At 38.1% G+C, this 22928-nt stretch overlaps 5 protein-coding genes and 1 non-coding gene across 10 annotated transcripts; 1 reads left to right on the top strand and 5 right to left on the bottom strand.

Moving 5' to 3' along the window:
* Positions 1 to 63: 63 nt before the first annotated feature.
* LOC140787105 (DNAJ protein JJJ1 homolog) lies at positions 64 to 3348 on the bottom strand. Of its 2 annotated transcripts, none has more exons than XM_073135875.1 (3): positions 1715 to 3348; positions 597 to 658; positions 64 to 492 (listed from the first exon to the last, which is right to left on the bottom strand). In XM_073135875.1, exons 1-3 carry the CDS (start codon positions 3260 to 3262, stop codon positions 435 to 437), a joined length of 1668 nt encoding a protein of 555 aa, XP_072991976.1. In that variant the 5' UTR covers positions 3263 to 3348; the 3' UTR covers positions 64 to 434. The 2 variants fall into 2 exon arrangements, with proteins under 2 accessions (XP_072991976.1, XP_072991977.1); XM_073135876.1 differs by having other exon boundaries at positions 597 to 655.
* Positions 3349 to 3865: 517 nt separating this feature from the next.
* On the bottom strand, positions 3866 to 3939 carry TRNAN-GUU (transfer RNA asparagine (anticodon GUU)). The gene has a single exon. It is a non-coding gene; the product is annotated as a tRNA-Asn (tRNA).
* On the bottom strand, positions 3926 to 8608 carry LOC140786894 (respiratory burst oxidase homolog protein F-like). Of its 2 annotated transcripts, none has more exons than XM_073135602.1 (14): positions 8070 to 8608; positions 7869 to 7992; positions 7712 to 7760; positions 7502 to 7612; positions 6702 to 7103; positions 6228 to 6614; positions 5885 to 5980; positions 5686 to 5801; positions 5288 to 5390; positions 5010 to 5177; positions 4777 to 4908; positions 4539 to 4667; positions 4344 to 4422; positions 3926 to 4152 (listed from the first exon to the last, which is right to left on the bottom strand). In XM_073135602.1, the coding sequence occupies exons 1-14, from the start codon at positions 8476 to 8478 to the stop codon at positions 4043 to 4045; spliced, it is 2415 nt and encodes an 804-aa protein (XP_072991703.1). In that variant the 5' UTR covers positions 8479 to 8608; the 3' UTR covers positions 3926 to 4042. The 2 variants fall into 2 exon arrangements, with proteins under 2 accessions (XP_072991703.1, XP_072991705.1); XM_073135604.1 differs by having other exon boundaries at positions 7712 to 7754.
* Positions 8609 to 10909: 2301 nt separating this feature from the next.
* LOC140786374 (phosphoserine phosphatase, chloroplastic) lies at positions 10910 to 15327 on the top strand. The gene is made up of 8 exons (XM_073134759.1): positions 10910 to 11022; positions 11435 to 11667; positions 11772 to 11904; positions 12040 to 12147; positions 12993 to 13086; positions 14009 to 14158; positions 14230 to 14283; positions 14851 to 15327. The coding sequence occupies exons 2-8, from the start codon at positions 11445 to 11447 to the stop codon at positions 14974 to 14976; spliced, it is 888 nt and encodes a 295-aa protein (XP_072990860.1). The 5' UTR covers positions 10910 to 11022; positions 11435 to 11444; the 3' UTR covers positions 14977 to 15327.
* A 307-nt stretch (positions 15328 to 15634) lies between these two features.
* On the bottom strand, positions 15635 to 18976 carry LOC140786373 (uncharacterized). Of its 3 annotated transcripts, none has more exons than XM_073134756.1 (5): positions 18781 to 18976; positions 17834 to 17965; positions 17673 to 17741; positions 17497 to 17603; positions 15635 to 16790 (listed from the first exon to the last, which is right to left on the bottom strand). In XM_073134756.1, the coding sequence occupies exons 2-5, from the start codon at positions 17940 to 17942 to the stop codon at positions 16083 to 16085; spliced, it is 993 nt and encodes a 330-aa protein (XP_072990857.1). In that variant the 5' UTR covers positions 17943 to 17965; positions 18781 to 18976; the 3' UTR covers positions 15635 to 16082. The 3 variants fall into 3 exon arrangements, with proteins under 3 accessions (XP_072990857.1, XP_072990858.1, XP_072990859.1); XM_073134757.1 differs by having other exon boundaries at positions 17834 to 17959; positions 18781 to 18972; XM_073134758.1 differs by having other exon boundaries at positions 17834 to 17952; positions 18781 to 18913.
* Positions 18977 to 19670: 694 nt separating this feature from the next.
* On the bottom strand, positions 19671 to 22928 carry LOC140786734 (ninja-family protein AFP3-like). Its single transcript, XM_073135358.1, has 2 exons — positions 21910 to 22928; positions 19671 to 20175 (listed from the first exon to the last, which is right to left on the bottom strand). Exons 1-2 carry the CDS (start codon positions 22454 to 22456, stop codon positions 19793 to 19795), a joined length of 930 nt encoding a protein of 309 aa, XP_072991459.1. The 5' UTR covers positions 22457 to 22928; the 3' UTR covers positions 19671 to 19792.

Below are 22928 nucleotides of genomic sequence, written 5' to 3'. Positions count from 1 at the left end.
TATTAGCAAATGGCAATAACTATAACGCATCCCACACAAAATTACCTTGAAAGTTGAATTTACATGTTTTAGAATAAGCATCAGCGAGAAAGACAATGCCAAGTATTGCATTCATTTTGTGGTTTTTGATTGAAGATTACAATGAATCTAATTAAAGAATATAAATATATATTGAGTATAGATGGAATACAAGCTCCTCATATAGTCATATGCAGCTTGCCTTTGCTGGTCACAGAATTTATCACTTCATTTTCTTTCACACTCTCTTTCATATATCAATCAATTAAGAATGACTCCTGCTTGGAGAACGGGAGCATGAGACTCCCTCAGTGTCAATTTCCTAAAAATTTTCTTTTAGAATATCTGCAAATCACATCAGCATCCTGCATATCCAAAAAAATGAATAGTTGCTTCTGCAACAAGTTGGGAGTCTTTTAGCGCGACTTTAATGTAGCATGACCAGTATCACTCAAGTGTGCAAATAACTTGTTTCTGGAATAAGAAATTATGCAGCACAAATCAGAATTTGCCAGTAGAACTAATAAAAACAAATAGGCAAGAATGAGATGTGTTGAACAAAGTGCAGAGAAGAATACCTCGAGTCAAAGCTTTCACCACAAGTCCCACATGCATTACTTGGTGCCTTGGCCATTGCCTGCTACAAATGATTTATACAATCAGTGCAAAGAAAACTGAAAATTGACAACAAGAGATCAGATAACTTAATCAATATCAAAACAATATCCAGGATACTTTATCATGTTGCAGATCTTGATGCTCACTTGTTATGCATTATCAATCATTTCCTAGTGAATTCGTCCGTAAATTCATCTTTAGTAACTTCACGCATTGTTTTTCTACCCCACTAATCTATAGTTGCTCATCATTTGCAGTTTCAACAAGTTTTTTGGGATAATCTGTAAACTGAATGGCTTTAACAAAACTTTGTACCTAATTCTCACATCTTTTCAAATTAGTAGTAGATTTAAAGATCTCGCCACTTCGCTAATTTATGAGTAATTTGCATGTCTTTGTTTTCTTTCATATTTTACCTCAAGACTCGCAAAATCTAGTTTAAGTTTAATATTACCTTCATTTCTTTTTGTGGAGAAGTAAAAGGTGGATTTGTAATACTAATGCCCCACTTAAATATAAACATATACATGTGCTGAAAGTACCTTTCTTTTATAAGCATTTGAAATTCTAGACAATCTACAATAATATCTGCCTCCTTTAATCCCTATTCTCCTCTTTCCCATTGCTCAGCAGTCTACAAAGTGCACATAACTGGATCAATCTTGTCCATTATATCCTTTTAAACTTTCAGATTGTAAAGTCACTGAAGCTATACTAACTATTCAGCTTTGTAACACATAAAAAATCACAAGCTAGTGTTCAGGAAATAATGAAAGTTTGTTAACAAATTGTAATGTAATGAATGCTAGTTGTGAAAACTATTTATATGACCTCATCATTATTCAACAAAAATATCCGCTATCAGCTGGTGTGCAACTCACCTCAATCCAATAGCTTCAGTTTTTTTAATGCATGATTTTTTAAAACAAGCTAATTTTACAATAAAGTCCTAGTAAAGAAAAGAATGAGATACTTATGAAGAACTCTAGGTTTTTTCCCCCTAGTACCAAGAATCTCTTTACTAAATATATTTGCACCAATTAGCACAAAAATGAGCAAGATTTAATAGGGAACTTACCTTTTTCTTCTTTCCTTTTAAAGGACGCTTTTGGTCATCAGCTGTATCTTTCTTTGTGGTACTTTTTATGTCAGCTTGGTTCTTTTTGATCTTCCTATTCTTTTCGCCGGGCCGATCTTCATTGCTTCGAACACCAACCTCCGCAGCTTCAACCTCTCCCTTACACAACTCCAAATCATCCCTAAAATCCCCACACAGCTCATCCACCAAACCGCTCTCCACCGGTGGATCAGATAGTGCCCTTGTCTGGACTTTCTCTTGATCTCCACCCTCCTTCAAAATTTTGTCTTCCCTAAAATCCTCACATGGCTCATCCACCGAAGCGCTCTCCAGCGGTGGATCAAATGGTGCCCTTGTCTGAACTTTCTCTTGATCTCCTCCCTCCTTCAAAATTTTGTCTTCCCTAAAATCCTCACATGGCTCATCCACCGAACCGCTCTCCTGCGGTGGATCAAATGCTATCCTCACATGAACCTTCTCTTGATCTTCCCCCTCCTTCAAAATCTTGTCTTCCTTCTCGAACGCCATCTTCACCTGTGCAACCTTATCCTTATGCTTATTGGACTGCTCGTGGTTCTTCCACTGCTTATGGGATCTGAACTTCTTACTGCATATCACACAATATAACTCCTCCCCACCATCTGTCTTCTTCTTGCTCTTACCATCATAATCATAACCATCATCATACCCACAGAAATCCTCCACCTCATCAACCTTTGTCCACTCGGGCTCCACAAAAGCTTGCGCCCGCTCCATCTTCTTCCTCTCCTCCTCCTTCTTCCTCGCTTTGTCCTCTTCCCGCTTCTTCTCCTCTTCCAAATTCCTCTTGGCCATCATGGCGTTCACCCTCTTATCCCTCTTCCTCACAAATGCTGCAAGCCCATGCACAGAATCATTGTACGCCCTCCTCGCCTTCTTCCTAAGCTTCTTATTCTCCTCCTCCATTGCCCGCCGCGAACGCCGGTTGGGTCCGGCAGAGGCGTCATACTCGTCGACCCATGCAAAATCCATCACAGTGCAGAATCCTATCCAGTAATTGTAAAAGGCGGTGACTTGTTCGTAGGGGCTTTCAAGATTACCGATAAGAGGGGCGGGGGAGATGGAATCTTGGGGGATTCCCAATTGGCTGGCGAACCAGAGTTCCTGGGAGTAGACCTTGGAAAAGAGGTCGCCATAGACCTTGTAGAAGCCGCGGCCGGAGTCGGAGTAGCCAGAGAAGACGGAGACGTTGAAGAAGGAAAAGAGGTCAAGGTCGAAGGGGGAGTGATCGCGAGAATTGGAGGAGAGGTCGGAGAAGAGGATTTGGGAGCGGTGGGAGTCGTAGTAGGCCCGCTCCTTTGGATCAGAGAGGACCTCGTAGGCATTGAGGAGCTCCTGGAAGGCGGCGGTGGCAGAGTCACTGACGGCGCCGCCACATGATGCGGCGACCTTGTCGGGGTGGAGCTTGAGGGCGAGGCGCTTGTAGGCGGCGCGGATATCGTCCTGGGAGGCGTCACGGGAAACGCCAAGGATCTCGTAGAGGCAGCGCTTGCGCAGGTCTGCCGCCATGGATGGGAGACCTCGGGTTGCTCTCCCTCCACGATCTAGGGTTACAGTTAGAAACCGAAGAACCGAAAGAGAGAAGGAAAGTTGTTTTGGGGGTTTAACGAATACCCGGATCCGATAATATACTTCGGATTCTATGATTTCTATCCTCATCCTATTCAGACTTGGAGATTAATTTTAATTCGGCAGTTCATCAAGGGCCGTTATGCAAATAGCACGCTAATTTAGGGCTTTTTGCATAATTACCGCTGAAATTTTGCGGGGCTTTCAAAATTGTCATTATAATTAGTTTTCGAAATAGTATTTAGAGAATTTTGCCAACAGACAATACTCTTATTCTTATAGTTTAGAGTGTAAAATATTTTTAATAATTTATCTTGCATGAAATAGATTTTATTTCTTGTACTATGATAAGTAATATTAAATAGTTTCTTGAGCAATTTTAAGTAATAAGAGCAAATTAATCTTTTGTAGCTTTATTTTTTTAAAATTATGATTAGTTAGATTTAACTAATAAAATGGTGTTTTAGAAATTAGAAAAAAAAAAACCTCTCACCAAAATTAAAGTTAGGGTGTTAAATACAAATTTGCTAAAATTATAATATACGCTAGAAGGAGGGCTTGAACCTCCGACCTTGTGGTTAACAGCCACACGCTCTAACCAACTGAGCTATTCCAGCTTGTGTATAATCTTTATTTCCTTTAAATTCACCTTAATATATTTCTAATTTCTTTACAAATGCCGAGGGCAAAACCTACATCATTGTATTAGCATTTCTAAATCTAATAATGCTCCTTGTGGAATACAAATCTAGTTGCTGTTTTGCTGCTCATCCTGTGGCACAATCTCTCCAGTTGCCTTCCTAAAACCTCTGGTCCACAGTAGAAAACCCCTGCAATCACATCCACCAAAAGAATCATTCACCATCTTGTTTGATGAATTCTTTGTTCAGTGCTGTAAGTTTCAGTTCTAGTGTTCAAGTTCCAAACTTTTCAAGCAGCAGTTAAACTACCATGTCAAAATTATTGCATTCAAGAAATTGCTAAGTAGTCCTCATGATTCATTATCATTTCAAAACTTTACCTATTCTCTCTCCCTCATGTCTGCTAGCTAGAGCAGCGAAGACCCTGAACCAGTTAGGCCTGGCGAATTGCGTGCGCACCTGAAAGATCGAGTGGTAAATTAACTATTTCTTCAGGTGTAACTCAAACTGAAAAGAAAAATCATCAAATCTTTGCTAGTATATTGGAAACATAAAAAGAGCTGCAAATTTCTTACTGGTGTTCTTGAGATGATATCAATGCCATTCTTCATGAAATGAAGGGCTTGGATTGCACTTATCAGGGCTGATCTCTTGTCTCCTTCTTGGTAAACACTAGTCAGATAGCTGTACATCTCTATCACTCCCTATAAATCCATCCAAAATATTGCATGTATGAGTACTTCAATTGCCAATAATACTTGGGCTTTCAGAATGGAAAGAAGAAGAAGAAGAAGAAAGGTTTGCTCTTTTCACCTGCTTCCTGTCTAAAATTGAGACTTCCTTCATGATGTCTCTAAACCATTCAAAGGATCCTTGCTCTCTTGTAACCCAATAGAAGTAGGCCTTTTTCGGTCCCTTGGCACTGCTACCCTTGGTAGAATCAACCTGTGGGAAAACATCAAAGTGGGCATTAATTCCAGTAAAAGATGAACCACTTCAATTTCATATCAGAAATCTATTGAAATTTAAGAACTCAGTGGCATTGCCTTCTGCAAGCCATTAGCTATATCCCTGAGGACACTAATGAATGGTGTTGCTCCAATGCCAAGTCCAATGAGCAAGATGAAGTCATATTTCGCATGATCTTGCGAGGCCGCTCCATATGGGCCATCTATCGAAATCTTTGGGAAATCGGGGCTGCCAGATACCAGTGCCTGAAGAACCAACATAAAATTTAGGAACAGATATACATTATAAAGGCCTACTAATTTAGGTTTACTTGTCTTATACTTTTAAATATCAACTGTGTGATCTTTATTAGTACCTCTTGGAATAAGCTATATGTTTGATAGCTCCAATCTCCAAGAGATCTGATATGCATACTTAAATTGCCATCATCTGGTGCAGAGGTAAGAGAATATGGATGCCTGTAGTTGAAGTAAGCAACCATTGAATACAAGGAGGGGAACAATATAAGAACAATTGGAATGGAGGCAAATTAAATGATTCAAATCAAATTATCTAGAAAATTACTTAGGTTTCTTTTTATGTTTGATACGATGAAACAAGAAGTAAATGGGAAAGTATTCCTTAAAACAAGCCTCAAAACTCCGAAATCATTCCCGCAACTAAAGCACAGGTACCTAACGCTAGGACGCTTAGGTTCCAAATTCCATTCAAGTAACTGAAACATAAACAATGATATGAGTTCTTAGTTCTTACCATTCAAACTTGGAGATCTGAGGGCACTGAACAAATACATACATCCCACTTTTGTATCGAAAACCTGCAGGTTTCCTCAGTTTCAGAGATAGAACCTTCCCAGGATAAACTGACGCCTGCAACCCAAGAAGAAAATTCTATGAGATGATCGTGTCATCACTGGATACTTATTAGAGAATAGCATTAAAAAGTTACCAACTTTGAGGATTTTGACGTCGTAGATCTCTGAACGTATCATCCTAAACACTCGTTCTCCAGTATAGATTAGGACCGGTATCGCTATGTACATCCATGTCTGCATAATTAAGGACAAGTACGTAGTAGAATTCATCAGTAGAAAGACGCAATTGAGTTGCTTGATCATGTGCATATATTCTATTGCTGGGTCATAGTGTAAATGTGATTTACAATTTAATGGAAACTTCCGTTCAGGTAACATTAGATAGTTTTCGATCCATTTCAAATAATTTATACAAAACTAAAAGGATCTTTTCATCATCTAAGGTTAGTTCTTATATAGTGAATAAAATGTACGTACGTACCGTTTTCTCTGCAATTTGTTTGGCGAGGAAGAGGAACATGGAATGGATGATGAGCAGCACGTAGACGAGAATGAGCAGATGATGCGAATACCAAAAGGCATTGAACCCTGTAACCTTTCTGATGGGCCAAGGAAGCAATGCCGAATTCCTACGTGATGGCCTCGTGGCTAACAAGAAAGCGATGGCCATGAGGATCACCATGGCTATCCCCGTCGTGCCCTCCGTCGAGACTATTATATCAAAGTACGTCGGCCTCTGGTGCTCGAAATCGTCGGCGATAGTCTGCCGGAAGACGAACTCGTCAGCTTCGGCGATCCTCGGAAAGTCGCAGGTTAGGTGGATGCCGCCGTGGAGGATTACTCCTATTACTATCCCTGCTGCTATCAGCTACTATAAAGGAAGGAGGTCGCAGTTAGAAATATTGTGGAACTATGAATGATTATATATTTGATGAGCACGCCAAGATATATATACCTTGTGGAAGTTGAGTGTATCATTGAAAGGGACGACCGAGTTGATCCGACGGCTCTTACGCAACCACGTCATGGTGTTGCGGCACACCGGAAGGAGCACGAGGGCCATGTTGAGCTTGAGCGTCTCGGCGGCGCCCTTGGCGGCGCACAGGCAGTACCCCATGACCTCGAAGGCCGACCGGCGGCGGTACTGCGCGAACTTCCAGCCGAAGAGGGCGGCGCACGCCGCCAGCCAGAGCAAGACCACCCATACTCGTCTCCAGTAGGCGCGGAGGAAGATGACGGTCGACGACGCCGACGACGCCGACGATAATGGCGGATTTATACCGCCGGAATGATTTGGCGGCGTTGCCGGTGACCATTCCATAAGTAGAGAGGTCTTGGACGTCTTGTCTTCATGCGTCTGCATGCATGCAGTGATTTAGAGCACTCCCAATATATTACGTAGAAACAGCAAGGGCATTTTGGTCATATTAAAATCCTATTTAATTTTTGAGAGATCTTCATGCAAATAGAAACTATAGAGGGGTATGGATGCAAATAAGAAATTTTAGTCGGATCGATATACATGCAAAAAAAAATAAAAAGTTTGTTTGGTTAAAAAAACTCAACAGCACAGGATCCGAATTTGTGAATATTGGAAAGATATATATAAAATTTAAGGTGCTGGAAGTAAAAAAAAACTTCCTTAATTTAATTATAAAGGAAAATGATGTTTATAATGCACTATAATTATTGAGCAATGCCGAAATTTTATTTTCAATTAACTAATAAAAGGAGGGTTTAGGTGGAAAAAAACACCTCAAGGGCTCCTTGGTCCGAGTCGACCTCTTCCATGATTAGCCGCGTGCACTCGTTTGCCTCTTCTTGAGTCAAGGTTAGCATATTCATGGATGCACTTAGCAGTATAGCCTGCAAATAAATTAAAATTACGAGAATACCATGCAGTTTATATATATCTATATATTGATTTATTTATTTTATGATGCTCTTTATAATTTATATATGCACCTGCTTGATTTCCTTCTCTATGATCTTCCCCTGTAAACTCCTCCTGTAGCTGAGTACAAGTAATTAACATAATTTACTTAATTGCTTTCTTAATCAAACTAGATATATATAAGAATAAATCAAAACGTTTAATGATGGGTCGTTTGGATTTAATTACAAGTCCAAGGAAATTTTGATCTTAGGACTGGCATCTGGATCCAGTGATTGGTAGAGATCATGGCTTATCTTGTTTGATCCTCGCATTGCTCGCAGAGCTAATTCCATGGCTTCAGTACCAGTCTCTGTAATCACTAGAATAATTATTTGATTCCTAAACATTTGTGTAAATAAAAAAATTTCTTGCACTTAATTAACTTACCGATGGATTGAGAGTTATCTGGGAGCTCAAACTTCTCTTCCATCTCCTTCCATTTCAATGCTCCATTCGCGTCGCAATCGATGAAGTCCATCTTCATTGAGTGGCTTGATAGTAGCCTAGCCTTGCCATACTCCATCTCCTCATCACTTGGAGTTACAGAAGTGGTGGCCATTGGAGAGGATAGTTTATTTGGAGAAGAGGAGGAAGTGCGATCATCCTGGAAGTGGACATGGATTTCTATAGTTGGAGTGTTATCCTGTGAGCTTTGTGATGAGATAGAGCTGGAAGAGTTCTGGGGGTGGATTAGAATCTCCAGTGTTTCAGAGTGTTGTTGATCAGAGCTCTTTGGTGAAGGAAGGGGAGTAGGAGTTGAAGGCAAGGATGAGCTGCCATCTTGAAAAGCTACCATCTTAATTAGCTCAACAACAAGATCTTCTCACAGTCCCAAATTATATCAATGCAAAGAAGAGAGATGTGATCTTTGATCTCTTATTTGCTGGTCTATTTGGAACATGATGTTTAAAGAGTTGTAGAGAGAGAGAGAGAGAGAGAGAGAGAGAGAGAGAGAGAGGACTGGTTTGTGGCTTTGCTATTTGATATGGGTGTTGAAGACGATGAAGAGGGTGTGCAGGTGGATAGGTTGGAATTGGATGTGGTTGATTTGGTAGCTTTGAAAGCCTTCCTCTAGGAGTAGGAAGGGAGATATGGGAGATGTTGGAGTGTTGGAGTTAGGAGTTGACTCAATTGAGATAGTTTACATATACATATGATTAAATATTTGGTTGGGTTTGATGAGAGTTTGGTGGAACAATCTATAAGTTGTGGCAGTTTCTTTGTTGTCTTACTATTCTTGTAAGGATACAGGTACATTATATAAGAATGTGATAAATATTATTAGAGTAAAAAAAATATAATACATAAGAAATAACAAATTACTATTGAAGTCAAATAATTAATTATATATTTCCCTTCTTATATATGGGCCCAGGTGACGTAGGAGTTTATTTTTTCACTAGCAAAAGGGTTAAATGCAATAAAAGAATTTGAGAAATTTGTATTTAACACATTACATATTTATGGTTTACACCCTCTATTTTTTAATATTTACTAATTGCTCCCTATATATTTATCAAATATTTGTATAATATAATATAGTAATTAACCCTATAAAAAGAAACTATTCCATCTTGTTCAAACTATTTTTCTACTAATATAAAAATACTTTTTTTTTTCCCAATGCATTATGATACTTATTTGGCTAAAATCTTAAAACTATAAGAGTAACCTCCTTTTCCTCTATTCTCTCTTACATTAATTGAGTCAATTTCTAGTCTTAGTTTCATTTATTTGACATTTTATTAATGAATGTTTTTTGTGTTTTATATGTGAATGTGAGTTTATGTTGGATAATGGTATTTCAACAATGTCTTTACTATAGTTAAGTTTAATTTAATGGATCTAACAGTGTAATATGTTTCATAAATATTAGGTAAAACATAAGATTCGATTAGCACCTATTAGAAAATGGAGGATATAAAATGTGTTTATCTCATTGTGAATATAAAATGAATTTGGTCATCTGTTTCAATAGTTGAACTTATTGCATTATATAATTCCTTCAGTCCAACTTGCATTATATAATTTCATGACATGAATCCAAATTAACTAATTAAGATGATGTAAGAAGGTTAGGCTAACCATTTCTCTTTCAATTAGTAGCTATATTACCTTCAAATATCCGCTAATTAAATAGGGACAACTTCGAGCCGATTAGTAATTTGATTTGTTTTCCTTTACCACATTATACTTTAAAAAGCCTTTCATGGTCCTATACTAAAGATTAATCTAAAACTGTTAGATTTTTTTCTTAAATTTAACTGAATAACATTAAAGTGACCTAAATGCTGACGTTGTGTCTGTTAGAAAAGACATACAAATTTTAATATAATACAGTAAAATTATTAAAATAGTCATGATACTTGATTAAATTTATCTCCACAGAGAAGGTTACGGGAGTAAACTAATCACTATATTTTTGTTCATATTTTTTTCTTCATAATTTTTTTAGGTGGTGTCATTATCCCAAAGCTATTGATTAGAGGTTGTTCTCCATGACTAATTTACTCAACCATCTCTTTCAGGTACAGGTACAGTGTTGGATTTGAAGCTGGAGCAAAGTCTCAGTTGATGATTCTTTCCACCTACCATATGCATATCTCATCTATGATGGATATCCATGGACTTCTATCTCATTCCAAATATACTATGAATAGAGAGGAAAAATAATTATCAGTAAAAGTTGTTGAATGTTAGCTCCGGTGGATGGACCATATATACCATAAAGGGTGCTACACTTATTATTCTCAAATTGTCATAAAAAAAATTTGAATACTCCTTTTCCAAATAGAAATCTATTTTTTTTTATAGCAAATATAGTTTATTTATTTATGGTTTAGCTCAAATTTTTTTTAATAAAATTAGACTTTATTTTAAACTTAGATTTCATCATCAAATTAAAAGTAACTTAAATTTAAAAATATGAGGGTAAGTTGGAATAAAGCAAAACTATAATTTATCCTCCATCCAAAATATTATAACTATTATTACAATTTTTTTTAAATAATAGTTAAAATGTAATTAATAGAATTTTTACTTGAAACTTTTCACCCTCTAATTTTTAACGAAATATTTCTAAAAGATTATTCTTAGAATTAACAAACATATGCAAATAACTAAAAAAGTACCCCCCTCTAACGTTAATGGGTCGGATCCGACTCGAATCTGAAAACCCGTATTAATAATAAGTTATTAACTTTCCTTCTCTCTCTCTCACGCTCTCCTCCAATTCCTTCCCTTCGCTCTCTCTCCCCCCCGTTGCATCTCTTCGACCTCGATCCGGCGACGGCGAGTATATTTCCGTCGAGGTTGACCTCCGGCGAGTAGATCTCCGGCGGTGAGTACTTTTTTCCTCTCTCTCTCTCTCTCTCTCTCTCTCTTCTTTGGTTAGGTTTTTTCCCCCTTTTCCATCTATGTCTCTCTCTATCGCCCTCTCCCTTTCTCCTCACTGCTGCAGCTCTATCTTTTCTGCTACAGTAGCCGAGAGAGAGAGGGATGGGTTGTTATCCTGAAATTTTATGAGTTTTTTCTGCATATTATAACAAATTTTTTGAGAATTTTATATAATTAAAAGTTAGCCCGATCCGATACGTATCGTTAAACCAATATTTAGAGCCTTGGGACTTACAATAGCATTCACCATTTGGCATTGGTGCATCAGTGTAGCAAATTCATTTGCCCGTCTTAATTACTTGCTTAATTTCAAGTATCTTTCACTCCGATGCATGATCATCTGCTCTCATTATTAGCTGTAGGTCAATGGCTGGGATTGTTAGGTGGAGTATCAACCCTGTTCGTCCATCCTACGTTCTTCATCGTTCTCTTCTTTCAACACCAGCCATTTCACAAATACCAGCAAGATCGTTTAGGCATTTATTCAGTAACATTAAACCTTCCAAGCCTCTCGTAATTGTTGCAGCCTCACTGGACGTCTCAAAGAGCACTTCGTCCATGCAGTCTGGCAATACTTTTCCTTCGGAAGGTTGTTTCCAAGAACTCTTGAGCTCTAGAAAGGTGTGTTTGTCCTGTATGTTGTTCTGACTTACCTAGTCTTAATTAGTCAAGATCATGTCGTTTCTTATGCAGATGTACTTGAGATTTGGCGAAGTGCTGATGCAGTCTGTTTCGATGTGGACAGCACTGTGTGCCTGGATGAGGGTATCGATGAACTTGCTGACTTCTGCGGAGCTGGGAAAGCTGTTGCAGAATGGACGACTAAGTAACTCTAATAGTTTAGTTTGTACTGCACAGGAATATATGTTTGATACATTCACCTTAGAAGTCCGAGAATGATAATATGGTTTTGTGAATCTACTTTAATAAGTCCTAAAATCCCTTTCTCTTTTATTATTAGGGCAATGAGCGGTTCTATTCCTTTTGAGGAGGCTCTAGCTGCTAGACTTTCTTTATTCAACCCATCTCTGTCCAAGGTACACGATTTTTTGGAGAAGAGGCCACCTAGGTATCCAACTTATTTCCTGTACTCAATATCAAGTATTTTTCTTTCTTAAATTAGTTTGTTGCAGATGGAATTTATTAATTTAGGATGGGTTTATATATAGAAGTATCATTTGAAAATTAAAGTTATCTATCATAATATTTTCTGATTTGTGGTATTTCACTATGTTTATTATTCATTACATTACTCTAAGAGATCAAGATATTGCCTATTTATCTATCTATGTATTTTACATGCTTATTCAGTCACTTTGTAGAACTGACAAGAGGTTCTCATTAATCTAGTAAGAGATCAAGTCACTTTTTACTTGGTTTTTTTATAGCTAATAGAACATAATTAGTTAAGCTTGATATAGTGACATGGGTCACTTAAGTAGTGTACAACTTACCTTCAGTAAGTTGTTCTGTTCTCAAAAAGTTTCTTGGCTTATTACTACCAGCTTGGACCAAATGATCTACATTTGTGAGATAATTGCTTTAATCACATTGATAATACTTAAGAGTTTCCAACTAAATGATCTAATGGAAAGGTAATCTTTGACTATCTTGTAATTGGGAGCTTTAGATAGTGACTTCATGTCTTATCGTGAACTCATGGCAAGACTTTCAAATAGTTCTCATCTTGTAACGTTGCCAAGGAGACTTATTTCCAAATCTTGCTGGGTGCTTAATATTCATATTGGATGGCTTGCCATTCTAAAAAAAATGCTTTCTTTCAAGTATTCATAATATATTGTAAATATATAGTTTATGGAATGTTTACTTTTGCTCAGCTTTCACTTCTACAAGCTATCTGCATTTTCGAGTGACTTAGATCTAGCCATGACCATGATTCCAACTTATCTATAGGATATCTCCTGGCATCGCTGAACTTATAAAAAAGCTAAAGGCTAAGAAGACTGATGTATACCTAGTATCCGGAGGCTTCCGGCAAATGATCAAGGTTTGCTCAACTTCTTTATTTACACTTTGTGAATTCTTATATCCATGGCAAGTTACTCTCATAGTTATCACAATTGGATCAAGTTTGTGATGCTTCACCCAATTTTTTTCTTCTGGTAATGATATTTATTTATTTATTTGTTTCGAGTGATCTAATTTAAAACAGATCTGGTTGTATAGAGATCTAACTGATTCTAGATTGTCCGCAAGGTAGAAGTCTATGTCGAGGCCAAAATACAAATGAATATATGAGTATTTGAGTCTATATGGCATGCACCTTTTAGTCTAAAAGTGCTTGGGTTGAATATGTTGTACTTCTGTGCAAGGTTATTCTGTTGTATAGCATCCTAAAGTAGAGAAAATGCCATGTGCCATGTTCCAGAACTCCTCATAAATGCATTCCTGCACAAACTTCATGCTCATTCTTTATTATATTTCTAAGAGATGTTTCTCTCACATTCTCCAATCTGCTTCAATACTCAAAGCTCTAGGCTACTGATATTCTACCGATTTTTCGTCATCCTTGAATGGTTCTCTCACTGCTTTATTGAATTGGAACTTTAAGCCCCATGTTATGTTGTAGCATAAGCTATTCATGAATAGCTGAAGCATATTTCCTATATTCATGATTAAGAGATTGAAGATATCTTTATTCTGTTTTCAGTAATTTAAGCAATCTAAAGATAAACACTACACTTTATTGTCAAGCTGTGTACCATTTTCTAAATCAGCAACCTGGGCCCACTCCTTGACCAAATAGTCTTAAGCGTAGATATTGAATTATGTTATACTGCTTCTTGATATCTGTCCAACTGATAATTTATTGCGTAAATTTATTCTTAATTTGTATATCGGATTGGATCAAAGTATCCTTGTAAACTATAATTTTTTTCCCTTTTTCCTTATCTTTTTCTTATTTGTAGCCTGTTGCATTGGAGCTTGGCATTCCTCTGGAGAACATCTTTGCAAATCAGTTACTCTTTGGAAGTTCTGGAGAGTTCATTGGGTTTGACATAAAGGAGCCTACTTCACGAAGTGGTGGAAAAGCAGTAGCAGTGCAACACATAAGAAAGGTGCAGAGAGTGGGAATATCTTTGGAAGGAAATTTCGTATGCACCTCATTTTCATTCTATTGTATTTTCAGGTTTTTGATCACAAGTTACTAGTTATGATTGGAGATGGTGCAACTGATCTTGAGGTAAAATTCTTATTTGGTTTTTATAATTGTTGTTCTCTTTGATCCTTTGTTCTTCAGTTATTGAACACTATGGATACTAATATGTTCATTTATTTGAGTCTATGATAAGAATAATTCTTGTGTCAATTGAGTTAATGGTGTTGTTTGGGCATGGCTGTAAGTTGATCTATTATTTAATCAGGCTGAAATATAAGAAGCTAGAGCTTTTCTGCAAAAGTTACTTTTCTCAGTATTCATTTATGTTCTCTAATCTACAGATGTGTACTTTCTGAACTCCATTGATTGAGTTGTATGCAGTACTTTATGCTATTATTATTAGATATTAGCATGTTGCTGACTTACTTCATGCCAGATTTACTTTAGTTTTGTTTAGCATTTTTGTTTATCAAAGTTTTTGGTGAAATGTTAAGCTTCAGGAGGTGGTTGTGTTTTTCTGTGATAAATTGCATGTTTATCAATCAAAGATAACTCATTTGATGTATACGTGTTAAATTATTTTTATAATATTATTATTCATTAGGTCCTAGAAATTATGGAAACATTTAAACTTTCTTCACTACATTATAGGCTCGGAAGCCAGGTGGAGCCGACTTGTTTATCTGCTATGCTGGGGTCCAGATGCGAGAAGCAGTTGCAGTGAAGGCGGACTGGCTGATCTTTAACTTCCAGGAGCTATTGTCCACTTTGGCTTAGCCTGAGACATTAGAACCATTATTACCACGGTATTCTTGCTAGTATTTGAGAAAATAATTGTGCTGGATTTCTTCCAGCTGACAATTTTTTGGTCTGCATCTGAAAAAGGAGGTCTCAATTTGCCTCATTATGAGTATAACAGTGAAAAGACAATGTTCTTTTCTTTTCCTTATCCAAGAAGAGATCAGGTGCTAGATACGTGGTATTTTTCAATTTTCAGCATGTTATGTTGTAAGTTTCACTTATTTGTTTGGATATGATTGGATATTAATTTCTGGAGATATCATATTCTGTTCCTGTGAAATGTAAAATGCAAAATGTACTGGGGATGGCAAGGGGATCTTCTACTTCTTCGTATTGCCCATTAGCGCATCCATTATTTTGTATTAATTGTGAGTTGCTTGTGAACTTCAAACATTCAGCTACCTATACTTTTTGCTAAAGCAGCTAGTTTTGCTTTCCATTTGCATAAAAAAAAATTAAAAAATTTCAGCCCACTAGCTTTTCCTTTAATTTGCATCAGAAATTTTTTTTTTTCCTGGATCTCGCAAAGAAATATGTCATCCTCCTTAACTTTTAGCGCTTTTATTCCTCAGCAGGGCAAAGTTTGTAGCAGAGAGCCATGGCTGTGTTTGCTCGAGTACTAATAGACGATAGCTATCAAAAGAGCAGAGCATTACTACCCTGGAAGTATCATGTTCCAACCATACATTCCAGTCATAACTCACCAGTACAAACATGTGGTTTCTTCTGTCTTCGCCATACACAGATAATTCTCAGTCCATATAAAACCTAAAGCAAATTACTTGCAGGTATACTTGTTGACACATTGGCAACATTCAGTCTTACATTATTCAGTAGCATTTGCAGCATGATGCAAATCCAACTGAAAGGAGAAAGAGAGATGCAGTCTTAGGCCACAGCATACGACAACAGGTAATCGTTGTTCTTTGATGAACTCCGTCTCCATCTTTGCCTCACATTCAACTCCGAGGATTATTAGATAGGATACCTGTGAACTAACGCTAGCTACAAGCATCTCAGTGAGGAGATAATCCACAGAACATACGTACACCCAGTATTTCATTGAGAGAAGCCACTGTGCGTTAACTTTTCTTGTTGGCATAGTCATCAGGTTCGTCATCCTCATCATCTTTGAAATTGTCCTCCAACAAATCATCCTGAGCATATTGGTCAGTGCTGCTTCCATACTGATGATGGTTGGTTCTGCCATAACCACCGGCGCTGCTGCCACTAGCATAGGTATCAACAGTTGTGCCGTTGACATAGTTGTCACTGCCACCAGCACCACCGGCAACACCATAATACTCACCAGTGCCACCGACGAAATTCCCACTGTTTCTATTGTATCTTCCACTACCATAACCTCCACTGCTTCCAGAAAAGTCTCCAGCACCATAGCCACTAGGAGTGCTGCCACCAGCATAGTTATTACCAGAAGTATTAATGAAAGAGTTGTCACTGCCGCCAACACCTCCAGCAACACTGTAGTTTCCACCGCTGCTACCAGCATAACCACCGCTTCCAACACCATAACTTCCACTTCCACCATCACTGTATTCACTAGCACCATAGCCATCAGATCCGCCACCATATCCCCCTCTTCCACCATATCCGCCACCAGCACCTCCACCATAACCACCACCACCATAGCCGCCACTGCCACCGTAACCACCACCGCTGCTGCCATAGCCGCCAGAGCCACCGTATCCACCACCACTGCCATAACCACCACGAAATCCACCGGAATGATCATTAGCATAATTAACCCTCACCATTTGTCCATGAAGATCCTGAAAGCAATTAAACAAAGAGCCATATATAATAACCACGAGATCCAAAAGGATGAATACTTATTTTGCTAAAACAGTAGAATCGGTCAACCATTTTAACACGTCTACCACTTGATCCCTTATGTCCTGGGCAGTGAAACATATGCTTTATCAAAGATCATGATGCACTGCTGACAGCAAAATGAGAGGGAAACTAGTTTTAATAAACTGGAGCATCTAAAGTTGAATAATTCACTTAAGAGAGCAACAATAGAACAGTAGTACTCAGATATACCCGGCCACAACTCTCATATGTCCTACCTTGATTGAAAGTCACTGTTATATAATATAAGCTGACTGAGTTTTAACTTTTAAGACGAAAGGTTATATATGAGGGTGATTTCATGAATCTACTCTCACTTTCACCATATATCATGAACACATGTCAATCCCATAACGCATGATCACCAAGAGAAGACTCAGGCCAGAAGAAGAAAAAATACTTTGATACTTTATCTGCCAAGAATGAAAGAGACATGTGTAGAGCTGAACCGGAAGTGGCCAAGTCAAAAGTCATCAAGTCTCTACAAATTGCTACACAAACAGCATTATCAAGCCTTACCATTCACTTTATCTAAAAACAGGAAAGGTGTGCATTTGAAGTTTGTCACTTTGTTGCATACCATGATGTTAAAGCATTAATGCTAGCTCTATAGAACATGCATACCTTTCCATCCATCCCAGTAATGGCAGCTGAGGCCTCTTCACTGGATGTAAAAGTTACAAAACCAAACCCCCTTGACCTCCCAGTCTCTCGGTCGATGATAACTCTAGCTGAAGAAAATGGTCAGTTAAAAGCAGCATTGACTAAACGAAAGGAAAAAAAAAGAGGAAAAGAAATACCTTCAACAACTTCACCATAGTTAGTAAAAGCTTCCCTTAGACTCAGATCATCAGTACCATAGGAGAGTCCTAAACAGAGAAAATTTCAAAGCATCAAAAGCAACACATAAATAAATCTATGGCTAGCCAAAGAACACGATATTGAAGGAGTATGCTTGGACCTCCAACAAAGAGCTTTGAGGACGACATGCATCTTATTGCTTGGTATACTGATGGACTGGAAGTTGCAGCTTGCTTGATAAAATTTCCAACTTTATTAAGAAATGCCATTGTTCAGAACCTGCAACCTACCACTTGAGATAAAAAGGAAAGAAATGATGATCATCCACCACTTTTACGGGAAAAAAAGGTCCCCTCTATAAACTTGTAGGGTTTTTTGTAGCTTTCCTTAGAAATTTTTTGCAGGAAATTTTCCTCGAGTGTTTGGATAAAATTTTTGAATAAATATTTTCCTAAGAAAAAAAAAAGAATCCACTCCCACCTCATTTTTTTTCTTACACTCGCTCCTCTCACACTCTCTTCCTCATTCCTCCCTCTCCCCTCCCTATCACCACTCTTCTCCTCCTCCTCCCACCACCACCACCACCTTCTCCTCCGCCTACCACCACCACATCCTCCAACTCCTATCCGCCCATCACCACCACCACCACCTCTTCCTCTTCCTCTTCCTCCCATCTCTCTCTTTCTAATTTTCTCTTCCTCCAAAATTTCCTAAACTATCCAAACAAGATAATATAAATCAATCCAAAGGAAATTTTTTACATAGGATCCTTTAATGTCACTAACCAGTTCCTACATGACGACTTTCCCATGGAAAATATTCCTCACTTACCCAAACAGGCCCTTAGTACGAAGGACCTTGAACTTTGAAGTCGTTACATATGTTGCCAAATTAATGGAGAATAATAGCTTCTACTATATTAACAATAAAAAAATAGCGTGATTCCAACCTGAAAACAAAGAGAATTGCACAAGAACAAGATTGCCGGCAATATAAATGGACAACAACATCTAAACATCAAACTAGAAACCGAATTTTTCGCAAGGAACTAAATCCACCGATCTCGATAGAAGAATTAGGGTTTAAGGTTAGGGTTAGGCGTAGTACCTAGAAGAAGGAACCCTCTCGATCGTCTCGGCCAAGAAAACCCCACACTCGATTCGCTCGGCGAGGGTTTAAGCAAACGATGGTGGTGGGGACTTCTCGGGATGCGAAGGGGGATAGTCACCGTTGGTAGCTGATGAGAGAGAATAAACTGCCGTTGGATGGAGGCGTGGACTTCTAAATTGTATTAATTGTTCCTAAGGAACCACGAAAGAGGTATCTTATCTACTTCCCATCTCCCTCGTGGTAATGGATCCTGGTTGGTTCGCTAATATGACCCGTACCTTATCCTACTTAGCGGGTTTGGATGCAGAACATGGATCCGATAATAATTTGTGATCCGAAATTTGCGAGCCAATGCATATCCTATGGGTATGGAGACTGGGGTCATGGGTGTGCTGGGGATTATTTATGACAAATTTACATCCACTTTTGGACTCAAATTTGGGAGAAATTATAATTTACTGTTTGCCACGATTTCATCGATGATAGAAATGTAGTTAATTATTTTGCTATTTAGTCATAGCGAAATATATTAGTGCTAATAATAATAATAATAATAATCTGATCTCAATCAGAAGAGTTAAATATTTAAATTTAAAATACAAGAATAAATTTATATTTAAGCTAAATCACAGACGGGGAAATGCTGTATTTGCCAATCATTTTACCATTTTATAGCATTTGCATGCTAAATAATAAATTTTGGACTTAATCTATCAGCTAATCGTATATGGTGAGATATAAAGTTTTTACTTTTGTAACTTATTATGTACTACAAATTTATGGATCAATATTAAAAATTCCTGCAGCCAGAACTGAAGAACATCTGGCAAAAAAATTTAAAGAAAAAATTGGAATGAATAACACTTTGACATGCACAGAAACTAAACTTCCAGTAAAAATTTCGTTTCTTTTTTTCTCATTAAGAAGAGCAACCTTGTACTCAGCATAGCATAGAAAAATAGAAAGTGAGAGAGGAAAGAAGAACTGCTACCAAGATTGAGGTCTACGATCATAGAAAAGAAGAGGGAGATGGGCTGACAACAATATGTCTCAGAGGATGGCTGACATCGCCGCCTCCGGCGTGCTTTACAAACTCGGTGGGAGTGAGGAAGCTTCCATGGCACACACAAACTATGCTCACCTCCTCCCCCTTCCTGTACTTGTAGAGAAAACCTTCAATCCTCCTCCCATTAGGGCCTTTCCCCATTGTGGACACACATGGCATCTCTTGCACTATGTTCTTCACTTCAGTTCCAATGTTATTGGCTTTTCCTGTTATCCTTCTCAAAGTGTTAGTCTCTCCTCTATGATTTGTGTGCTCAGGCAAAGACTGCACTTTTAGGGAGATCTTTGCCGCCTCCGTGCAATTGCTAAGTCCAGAGATATCTACTCCTGAGAAGCAAATATGAATGAGAGGCAAAGTGATATGCAGAAAACACATCCTATTTGTTTGGCAGGTAAATTGACAAACACAAATAATAAAATCTAACATTACAAGTGCAAGTACCACACACTGTTTATCATAAAGGAAAAAAATATGATCCAAATAGCACCTAAGATAGATTTATATTGCAGGTATAGTTGACATTGCAAAGATAAAGATTGTAGGTATTGTTCCACAATTGCTTGATTGCTTGTTGCATTGTTTTAGAATAATGAATCATAATTCTGATATCACTACGCTACTTGCTAATATTACATCATATACTTCCCAATTGTATAGCAAGGCATGTGAATTCAGTTTTGGGCATCATATATGATGTTTAGTCACTACATTCTATTGACAAGAAAAGAAAGACAGTTGATATAGTGAGGATTCACAACTTAAGGAGCTTAAGCCATTAAATTGATGTGGATTCCACTATATAGTATATACATGTCAACTTCTACCTCTGATGTTACTGGACTCTTCACCTCGATAGAGATCAGGAAAAAATAGCGTGTAAAGCTGACATGAATTATTCATTATAGCTCTTGAAAACAATCACATATTAGTACTAGATTGAAATGTATGCAATTTGTCACTTCCGACAAGTAACAAAGACGAACATATAATAACAGACATTTTTAAGATTTGAGACTAACTACTTCACTCCGGCAGTACTTGGGCTACAACAAAGATATGATGCATTACTCAAAAGTAATGTGAAATTGTGTGCCATATCTGAAACATCCAAATATTAGTTCATGTGAATCCATGGTTCAAAATATCGCCATTACTGATACGTATCGGCCGTCTCGGTCCAATATTGGCTGTCTTGGCCTAGTATCGATTGAATTGGCCGATACATATAAATCATGTTGGTCGTAAACACAATTTTTTTTTCTTTTATGTAAATTACATGCGAAACGTCTAAGCTGCATCTAACATGATTACAACTTGGGACATTAATTATTAATCCCTTAACGTCTTGAGCACCAAATTTTACATTTTTTGTTCTTTTCGTTGCTATTTTTTCTACCTTTACTCTACCCCTTTTTAGTTTTTCTTTTAACACCCCTACGCTCACCTCTATTGCAAAAATGGTTGTTAGCCCTTAGCCTCATCTATAGAATGCTTTCTACCATCTCTGTTATAGTGGTGATGATGAACGATGAACATACGTATTTAATGAATGCATCTGAAATTTGATATCGTTCTTAGTGTTTTCATTCTCTGTATTATGTTGAACAATCTAAATTTTCTGTTCTTTATTTTCCTCCACTTTTAAAGTATTATATGTTTTATGACTTTTAGAATCAAGTAAATAAAAAATAGTCCAAAACCAAAACAGCCACCTGCACTTAGAACCTCGGGTGAATCAAGTCATTGACACTCTTCAATAAAATCTCTAGATCCAGTAAACACTGTCTATTATAACTAAGCTGGCATCAATGAATTCATGTCTAGATATTTGATACATTACAATTTAGAATGATATTCAAGAAAATTAGAACAACCTAAGCAATTCATCTGGATGCTGAGAAAGCCCATTAATACCCTTTAAACCAAATCGATCATATTCGTCTCTGTCTCCTATCCTAAAACGCAGACATCTTAAACACACACACACACAAAAATAATTACAGATAAAGAAACAAAGATAGCATGATCAACATAACCAATCATTGGCAATTATTACATACCTTGCAGTGTCCGGCTTCCGAAATTCAACCTCTGCAGCTCAGAGAAACTCCGAGAAATTGCCGGAAAACAATTCACTTCCACGGCGGTGGGCCTCGCGGCAATCTCTCCGTTAGCGATCCCTTTGGTTACCTCCTCATCCATTTTCTCCCCCACCTTGGTAGAATTCCTCCTCTCCAATCTCTTCCTCTTCACCTCCAACCTCTTCAGGCTCTGCATCTCCTTCCTCTTCCTCCTCATCTCTTCGTTCTCCGTCGGCAAGGAGCTCGTCCGCGAGATAAAACCAGTGGAAACCATGAGCTCGTTCTCGCTGGGCAACGCCGCAATCGACGAAGACCTCATGAGCTTCTTCCCCTTGGGATCGTTCCGATAGCAACCACCAAGGGAAAGGCCGAGGCTTAGCTCGATCTCGTCAGAGTCCGCTTCCCTGTCCTCTTCTTTCACCTCTAAGAAGCTATTGCTCGCAAATCTCTGCAGGAAATCTCTCGGGTAGCTCCCGTTTCGAGAAAAATATAACTCCTTTCCCCTCTCTATTGCCTCCTCCTTCATCGTAGCAACAAATCACTCTTTGATATTTCTCGAACAATCACCGTCTTCTCTTCTAACCCAGATCACGGATTCGTCTCTCGTACAATATTTGACGAGAAATTTGAAATTTGAGGACCAAAACCACAAAGAAGAGTTGATCTTTTTTTTTGATGGGGAAGGGGCGGCGAAGAAAACGAATAAATCGAAAACAAATTGATGTAAAAAATCCAACGGAGAAATCGAAGAGAAGCACCAACCACTTTGGAGAGTAGATCTTTGATGAGGAAAGAGATCTCTTCTCCAGTACCTCGAATTATTTTTTATTTGCCAAGAATAAGCCTCCAAGTAGACAGGGGAAACTTTTCTTTTTGCCACGTTGAACTTGTAGTACACATGGCGGATAGGAATTGCTACAGCCCCTCCGATTAAAGCGAAGCGGCGCCAAGCTCCACCGGACCAACCGGCTTCACGACTTGGCTCCGGCTGTCTAAAC

This window comes from Typha latifolia, chromosome 4, assembly GCF_019914945.1.
Source record: "Typha latifolia isolate L0001 chromosome 4, TyphaL0001v2, whole genome shotgun sequence".
Taxonomy (NCBI): Eukaryota; Viridiplantae; Streptophyta; class Magnoliopsida; order Poales; family Typhaceae; genus Typha; species Typha latifolia.
The sequence above is the reverse complement of the archived record's forward strand: the minus strand, read 5'-3'. Positions and strand labels throughout refer to the sequence as shown.